The following is a 9523-nucleotide window of genomic DNA, read 5'->3' on the forward strand; positions in this document are numbered from 1 at the left end:
CCACTTACTTGTTCTCCGGTGCAGTGTGGGTGTTCTCTGGTCTCTCCCCCTCATCTGGGTGCCTGCAGTCTCTGTGGGTGGTCCAATGACTGCTGATACCACTGCTCTTCTCTTCTGCGCACCAGCAGCCTCGGTGTTGTCCATGCTGGACTGGGCAAGAACCTGCCTGCTTCTGTGTGCTGGAACCTGGGGCATACTGCATCCTTGTCAGATGAATGTAGGATGCAGCCCCTCTTCTCCCCCTCTTCTCCAAGACTGTGACCAATGACGTACCGTAGCCTTTACAGTCTTACCTGTGCTTGGTCACACCACCTTGCTCTGTCCAAGCATTGCTGAATACAAGTACCGGTATATCTCTGGTCTTGGATATATAGTACGATTATTTGCAGTACTTAGTCTGCTCTATTTTATTTCTTATTTTCTTATTAACCCCTATCTGGGCCCAGTGTTGACTACGCTTGCATGGAGCAGCATGTGTTAGGGCTCATAATATACACACTGCGTTGTGTACACACTCTGTTACTGCATGTGTTGCATTATCACTTTCCATAAGTATGCGTTAACACTGCGTATGCAGTGACGCAGCGCATGCAGTAGCACAACGTGTATAGTTATTGTTGATACCATAGTGTTTTTGTTGACCCTCTTTTCCACTTACAGAGCTAGTTTACTGTTTTTCTTTGAAATAGTCAAAACCATTTAACCTACTGATGCCTCAATTTATGTAATTTTATTGGTATCTATTTTTATTTTGAAATTTACCAGTAGCTGCTTCCTTTCCCACCCTAGGCTTATACTCCAGTCAGTAAGTTTTCTCAGTTTATTTGTGGTAAAATTAGGTGCCCTGGGCTTATATTCAGGTTGGCTGATATTCAAATATATACGGTAAATATAAAGGACTATCATCTAAGCTGTGTATGATGTGTCCTTAAATTGCATTTGATTTGAATGTTTTTCTGATGGCAAAATTGGAGACTTCTGAAGAGTGAAAAGAGTCTGCAATTGATGGCCTAAGGGTCTGGTTATTTAAAAGGAGCCAGCAGTATTGTCAATGGGAGAATTCCAACTATGGAAAACGGGACCCTAATTTGTGTCTTGATTTTTCTTCTTTGTCTCTGTGAATTGTCTGCTATTTAGTTGTTTGAAAAGATACCAGATCACCTTGTGAGACAAAAAGACCAGCTATTTGTCATCTGTGTATTTTTTGTTCATGTTTAAAGATCCTAATGAAATCCATTTTAAACAATACGATCACCTGGCTGAACAGCAAGGGAGACAGAAATATCAGATGGTGATTATGGTTAAGATTGGCAACTTAATCAACTCCACTGACTTTGGGGAAAAAAAACTCTATTTTCACAGATAGTTTTTCTGGATAGAAAAGACTTTTTAAATTAAAAGAATATCAGCCTTTGTACCAAGTAATTCCTTGAAAATTGAGCATGCACAAAATGCAGTGCAATTTGTAGTTTGGGTATCAACAAAAAGAAACCCTAGATGTAGTGATTAATTCTATAGGACAAGTCTCTGATGGGGAAGGCGAGAATATAAGTTTACAAATAAAACACAGAAAACCAAACCCATTGCTATTTAGTCAAGTCTAACTCAGAGCAACCCTGTAGCACTGAGTAGAACTGCCCTGTAGGGTTTCCAAAGCTGAAATCTTTGTGGAAACACACTGCCTCATATTTCTCCTGTGGAGTGGCTGTTGAGTTCGAACCTCAGTTTTCATTTAGTAGCTTAGTGCTTCACTGTTGTGCCACCCTTTTTAAGAGTTAAGAATGAGATAAGTGATACATGGGAAGGTGTCTAGGGAGAGTTCAAAGGAGTTAAAAAACTACAGTGGCCTAAAACTCTGAGAGCTGACTTTTAGGGGTGGGAGTGGGGTAAGGACTTTGAGGGACGGTTGATATTAGGATAGATAAATTCCCAACCTAATCTTCACTTTTCAATTTCTTAGTACTGTTGGTACTGTTTTGCCATCGTTTGCTATAATTCTTATGTAGTTATAACCTACGCTCTGTAAGAATGGTAGAATGTTTTAGACTGAAATCTTTTAAACACATGTGTACTCTTGCAGTAAGTATGGAAGGGAAAAAAAAGCCGTAAGAGTTCCGTTTTCCACATGAGGAAATTGAGACTATATTGGGCTAATTGACTTTCCTGTGTTCACAAAGCAAATAGTCGTAAGCTCATATGTTTTTAAAATAGTTTTATTGGCACAGACTTCACATATCATACAATTTAATCATTCAGTCATATTAAGAAGAGTTGTGCAATCATCACCACAATCAATTTCAGAACATTTTTTCCTCTTACTTGTTGTTAGTACTCCATTTCCCCCCAAACCTCCCCTGCTGTGACCCTAGGTAATTAATTAAACAATTTATTTTTTTATTGTCTCTAGTACCACAACTTCTACTTGTCTAATTCAGTGTTGCTGATTAGATTCTTCATGCTGTACAGCCACTATTGATACCCTTTTCCATCTTATTCTACCACCATTGACATAAACTCAGTGCCCCTACGCAACAACCCTTTCCCCTCCACCTATGGTAACCGTTGGCCAAGTTTGGTTTATTTTTATTTTCGTGATTTTCTTGATATACTATTCACATATCACATACTGCCATGGTTAAATTACTTTGAAAATCATTCTGTAATCACAATTCTAGTGCTCCTTTCCCCCTCCCACATTCATTGCTTGGCCCCAAATCCCTCTCAACCCCCATATCTCCCACCCCCATCCCTATATACCCTACAAACCTTTGTATCATTTATTTTCTGGACACATCTACTCCTTCTGTGGTTTCACAAACTAGGAAACCCAACAGAAACAGTAAATAAGAAAAACAAAATAAAGTGGTAAGGATAAAATAATAATGATATAAAGATAAAAATACAAATAATGAGTAAGAAAGAAAAGACCACCATCAATATTTTAAAAACCAGCGGAGATATTTCTGTCCTGGATCAAGGAAGAAGTACTTACACCTAGAACAATTTCCGGTTCGGTCAAGAGGGAGGTCAGCTGACCAAGTATCAGGTTCGATCTAGCATACTCAAGATGACAGTGCTCCCTGTCTGATAGTAAAGCTGTTGGAGACCCCTGCCTGTGGCCAGAGACGTCATCTGACTAGATACTCTGCGGATGGGTCTTGGGCTCCCACTGTCCTCCATGGTCTTCTACAAACTGTGTGTTCACAACCTGAGCTCTGATACTTTCGTCATATTTATATCTTGTTATTGTCGTCTTTGCGTCACACAAGCTGGTGTGCTTCCTCTGTGTGGACTTACTTGACTCCTCACTCAGATGGCTGCTTGTTTGAATGCAAACCTTTAAGACTCCAGACGCTATTCTGAAGGGTAGCTGGGCACCATCTGCTTTCTTCATACTTTGCTGTAGTGCCCATACTTCAGTGATCATTTCATCACATCTTTTTTTTTATACAACCAAACCTCAACTAAAGCCACTGCCATTGAGTTGATTCCTAACCTTAGCAACCCTATAGGAGAGATTAGACCTGTTCCTTAAGATGTCTGAGATTGTAAATCTTTACAGGAGAGCAGACAGCTTCATCCTTCTCCCATGGAATGACTGGTGGGTTTAAAATTCCTGGTCTTGCTATTAGCAGTCCAAGATTTAATACCATACATAGTGTCTGTAACAAGCAATGTCACTCTTCAAAAGCAATACAGGTCTCGTATGACCCAGTAAGTTTATTAGTATGTTCTCTTTCGTGCAAAAGTATTTAATATTTGCAGTGATCACAAACCTAGGATTTCAAAGAATAGAAAATTAATAAATTACAAAAACAGATCAATTGCAATCATGGACCCCTGTATACATTGGGACCAATCCATTGGGACATTTATAATTATATCATAAATATTTGTTGTAGGCAGTAGTGATAGACCTTTGCTTTGGGATTTTGAGTGTGTATGTTGTAATTCAAAATTGGAATATAATATGAAAAATATCAAAAGTATAATATACTATGCTTATCAATAGAATTGTTTTAATTCAGTCATTTATGCATTTGTTCATTCTTTCATCCATCCATCCATCCATCCAAGACCATTTATTACCTTACCATTTGTTATAGAATATATAGAGACTAAAATGTTTTTCCTAGTGGAGGAATTAATTATATAGTAGCCGAGAAAAAGATATCCAAACTCACAAGCAATTAGTTCTAATGGACTATGGTGTTTCTTTAATATAGTCCTTTATTAAAATGGAATTTGAGATTATAGAAGAGGGAATAATTAATTATGTTTGGCAGCTTCGTATGAATTGGACTCTGAAGGATGGAATAAGATTTTTGTGTATGTGGCCAAGAATGTTATATAGAAAAAAACTTTTAAAAAATCATTTTATTGGGGGCTCGTACAACTCTTATCACAATCCATGCATCCATCCATTGTGTGTCATGCACATTTTTACATATGTTGGCCTCATCATTCTCAAAACATTTGCTTTCTACTTAAGCCCTTGGTATCCGCTCCTCATTTTTCTCCTCCCTCCCCACTCTCCCCTCCTCATGAACCCTTGATAATTTATAAATTATTATTATTTTGGAGAAGAAACACTTTGAAGAAAGACTTGGCTGTTGAGTTGTATCCAGGCCAAGAACTTTAATGCCACAGTTTGACCAAAGAAATTGCACCTACAATTTTACATTTTGCTTTTTTTCCTCCAAAAACATTTCTTAAAAGAGCCAACGGCAAGAATGACTGATTTTGCTTAGGAGGACTTTCGTGGGGAACCCCAATACCATGGGAGACCTGAAACCAATGCACAACTGAACAACCGAAGAGTTGGAAAGGACAAAGGGCCTTGTAATCCAAGGTTCCCCGAATTTAAATTTCATTGGCGAGTTCAACTTGGAAACAATTTAGGAAGTGGCACAGACTGGCCAAGACAGAACATTAAAAACAAATGACCTACTGAACAAATCTGTTATCGTTTGATAGAGGAAAGCATACTGCAAAGCAATAAATAATAAACAAGGCATAATCTCACATTAAGTTATAGTTTTATTTGAGCAAACATAGACCAAGCCCAATGTATCAGCATTATTCTTCGTGTGATTAGCTTTGGGCTGCTAATCACAAGGTCAGCAGTTTAAAACCACCAGCACTCCATGGGAGAAAGATGGACTTTCTGCTCCTATAAAGATGTACAGTCTCAGAAACCCACAGGAGGCGCTCTAGCTCATCCTACCGGTCTGCTCTGAGTTGGCATTGGCCTGAGGGCCGTGCATTTGGTCTGGTTTTGGTTTATACATCAGAAAGCTTCCGCAGAGCCAGCCCCACTTGCAGTGTTGTCAGCAGCTGGTCTTCAGGTGCTGCTTGACATTTCTCATTCTGCCTTTTCTTCTCCTGCCAGGTACTGGCACAGCACAGCCACTTATGCCCTTGCCACTGAAATCAGTGGTGGTCTCCAGTACCTACCCCCAGCCCATCATCATATATACCAGTGGCCCAAGGACCTGCTCAAACCCGACCTTGTCTTGCTACTCACTGTGAGTCCTGAGGAGAGAGTGCAGAGGATTGCAGGCCGGGGACTGGAGAAGACCAGAGAAGAAGCGGAACTTGAGGCGAACAAAGTATTTCGTCAAAAGTAAGTGTCCATGATGCAATGCTGAAGTAGGGTGTCATAGGCCAGGGTAGTAAGTCAGGATTGGCACTGGCTTTGGGAGTGGTGAGAAAATGATATTTTTCATATCCTGGAGGTCATGTCCTCTGAACGATTTTTGTTTCTTCAAATAGGATTACTACCAAAGGGTTCACACTACCCCACTTCCAAACCCACTGCCATAGAGTTGATTCCAACTCATAATATCTCTGTAGTTCTGAGATGGTAAGTCTTTATGGGACAATACGATTTTATCTTTCTCCCAAGGAGCACTTGATGGATTTGAACTGCCAGCCTTATGGTTAATAGCCTTATGTCTAACCCACAGTGCCAGAGAGTTACAGCCTTGTTATTTTTAAGTGACAGAATATTTTATTGGTTTCCAGTCTCTTTTAAGATCTTGTTGCCAGTTTTAGGTGTGTCAGGAACATTATAAAACCCATGTAAGACACTGAATGACCCTTCATCTCAGTTTTCCTGACTGCAAAACAATGTGCATCGTGTCATGTATATCAAACACATACTAACTTTCACCTCTTTAGGAAGTTGCTGGTGCTAAGTATTTTACTTATGCTGTTCTGTGTCTGACAGTATACAAGATGGAAGCACTGATAACTCAGTAATTGATCTAAATTATTCCCACCTGTTTTCCAGGGTGGAATTGTCCTATCAGCAGATGGAGAACCCCAGGTGTCACGTGGTCGATGCCAGCCCACGTAGAGAAAAGGTCCTCCAGACCGTTGTAAGCCTCATCAGAAACAACTGTGATCAATTGTAGTCACCCAGGAAGGTGACGTGTTTTACTAGATGAGACGTTCAGCACATCTAAACCCACAAATTGTTATACACCTTTTCAAGATTCCATGTGCAGAGGCATGTGTGGGGCAGAAAATTGGAAACCAGTTATTTTCATTTTACCTAAGCCATTGTACTCTTTTCTGACCGTTGGATGCACTGAGTTTGAGATAGGCCGTGTCCCTGTGACGCAGTGGCGGTGGCTGGTGGCAGTGGTTGTTTTTAAACTTTTTCTTGGAGCATGTTTGAAACTTCATCACTACCAAGTCCCCTGCAGGTTTATCTTATTTATAAAACATCGTGAGTGGGGGAAGATCTTCCAATTCAACCGGAAGTCCCTCTACTCGTTCTCGTTTCCACACCCAGGCAAGGTGATGACCTTCTGATGTGACCCATGTTACCTCTGTCGATTATGTTTGCACTTTGTTGTTGCAGGCAATGTAGAGCTGAATAAAGAAATGTCAAACAAAATCCTTCGCATTCAGACACATCAGCTTTTTTGAATTGTATTTTGTTTATTTCTATTCCTTCCCTTTCGTCTCTAAATATGTCTCTGAACTTAATGAATGTTTTGTACTGAATTGAATGTATTCAGCTTAAGTAATCCAGCAATATATTTATATTGATGTTTATCTTTTTCCTCAGAATAGAGATGATGATTCGCTAATTAAAATTGAAGCCAAGAAGCTAACCTCAATGTTTGTTTTGTGTTTTTAGTACACAGATTTAATTTTTCTTGATAAGTAAGTACAGTGGATCCTGTAATGTTCTCTATCAGTAAATTTTCACTTTCCTATCCATGTGCCTACATTTTTTTTTTAAGTAAGGGGTGAACCTTAATAGTTTCATGACCCTGGGTGAGTTATTTAGCATTGATAGGTTATGCTAGTTGAACTAAGAAGTGATAATAATTCCTTACTGGTCTTTAAGACTTGGCAGAGCAAGCTAATTTGTTAAGCTCCCTTACAGTTTTGGGATGCATAAACCTATAAACCCTTTTTATCCTGACAGCTATTTCTTTTTTTTAAATTTTCTTTTCTTTTTTTCTTTTTTAACATTTTATTAGGGGCTCATACAACTGTTATCCCAATCCATACCCACATCAATTGTGTAAAGCGCATTTGTACATCGTTTCTCAAAACATTTTCTCTCCATTTAAACCCCCGACATTAGGTCCTCATTTTTCCCCTCCCTCCCAGCTCCCCCCTCCCTCATGAGCCCTTGATAGTTTGTAAATGGGTATTTTGTCATATCTTGCCCTGTCCGACGTCTCCCTTCATCCACTTTTCGGTTGTCTGTCCCCCAGGGAGGAGGTCACACACAGTTCCATGTAATCGGTTCCCTCTTTCCTACCCATTCTCTCTTTACCCTCCCTGTTTTGCCACTCACACCACTGGTCCTATAGGGCTCATCCGTCCTGGATTCCCTGTATTTTCAGTTCCTATCTGTACCAGTGTACCTCCTCTGGTCTAGCCAGTCTTGCAAGATAGAATTCGAGTCATGGTAGTGGGAGCGGGGAGGAAACCTTTTAGGAACTAGAGGAAAGTTGTATTTCTCATCATTGTTACATCGCACCCTGACTGGCTCATCTCCTCCCCGAGACCCCTCTGCAAGGGGATCTCCAGTGGCCTACTAATGGGCTTTGGATCTCCACTCCGCACTCCCCCCATCATTCACTATGGTAAGATTTTTTGTTCTGATGACCTGACAGTTATTTCTAGAGAAGACTTACCCCAAATTAATTACATTTAAAACTTTGTCAGACTTATTTAGAATTTTAATTTATAAACTTTGGTGTTAATACCTTGCAAACTATTTCTCAACTGACTAGTTAATTCACACATATCTACTTATAAGTACATATGTAATTTGTTTCAATTGGAATTATTTTGAAAGTTGGTAAATATTGATCAGGTTCTTTAACATATAACATCCAGTTTCGTTGGCTTTTTTTATTCCATTTCTCCTTGAGAATGTTAACCCGTCTTTGCGTGGATAAATGAAAATGGCCTCACGAACCATTCATCACCCTCCTTATGCTCACTGCATAAGTATCACCTCAAAAGAGGAGACCTCAGATTGGTTTGGGTTCACTCCTTCAAGAGGGGGTACAAGGGAGAATACCATCTACTTGATGATACCACAACCCACCTGCCCTCCAGAGGAACGAGAGGAGAACCTTACTGGAAAATCAAGTTAAGACCAGGGGAGGGGAGCATCTGCATTTCAGAGGAGGCACTGATATTTCTTTTGGTGGGTCTGGTTGTTAAACGGGGAGGAGCAACCTCACATGGGAAGGGATGCTAAACACTAATCGTAGAGAACCTAAGGTAACCATAAACCCGATTTTATGTTCCTGAATAGACACTACAAATATGTTTCCACACAACCTTCTGTGAACCACACCATGGACTAAGAACCAGGTGACCTTAGATGCAGGGCTTACAGGCAACATAGCATCCCCCAATGGCCACACCAGAAGGACTCAATGTGGAAGCCTAACTGAATGTACTGAGCCCTGCCTCAAAACTACCTGTACCCTTGAACTTAAGACTGAATTATTATGGGAGAGGAAGCAAAGAATGGTGACCTCAAATGACAGTCATTAGACCTTGGGTGGGACCCCTGGCTTAGTGCCAACAAAAGGGGACACAGAACTACCATATATTTAATACCTCAATGCTCCCCTTGCATTAATATGACAGGTTTTAATCTCATATGCAAGGTTCTTCACTTGTAAGAATTGAAACAGGAAAATTTCCCTTAGCACCAATCCCCATGTTCAATGTAAACAGAGCTCAGTCAATTAAGAAATCAATCCGTACAAAGCAAACGATCATGGACTGTAGTTCACAGTTGGACTTTACCCACATAAACTCAGATGAACAGTATCTTAATATGTAATTTGAAAAATGATCCATGTTAGCAATGCAATTGCCTTATATCACAGAGGAATGATTGACAATGTTTTTTGTTGGTTTCTTTGGAGTTTTTTTTTGTTGTTGTTGTTGTTGGTTTGTTTATCTGCATTTTGTTTGGTTGGTTTTGTTTTTTGATGTTAGTCTTGTGGATTTTTGGTTTTGTCAT

At 39.8% G+C, this 9523-nt stretch overlaps 1 protein-coding gene across 1 annotated transcript in view; it reads left to right on the top strand.

Annotated features, from left to right (window-relative positions):
• Positions 1-7234, top strand: part of CMPK2 (cytidine/uridine monophosphate kinase 2) — a 16536-nt gene extending 9302 nt beyond the window's left edge. The window contains exons 3-4 of the mRNA XM_013006644.2: positions 5393-5626; positions 6296-7234. Coding sequence (XP_012862098.1) covers positions 5393-5626; positions 6296-6419 — 358 coding nt within the window. The 3' untranslated portion in view covers positions 6420-7234. The remainder of the gene's footprint in view (positions 1-5392; positions 5627-6295) is intronic.
• Positions 7235-9523: the final 2289 nt, after the last annotated feature.

This window comes from Echinops telfairi, unplaced genomic scaffold, assembly GCF_000313985.2.
Source record: "Echinops telfairi isolate 266 unplaced genomic scaffold, ASM31398v2 ScPeMD7_9;HRSCAF=40, whole genome shotgun sequence".
NCBI lineage: Eukaryota > Metazoa > Chordata > Mammalia > Afrosoricida > Tenrecidae > Echinops > Echinops telfairi.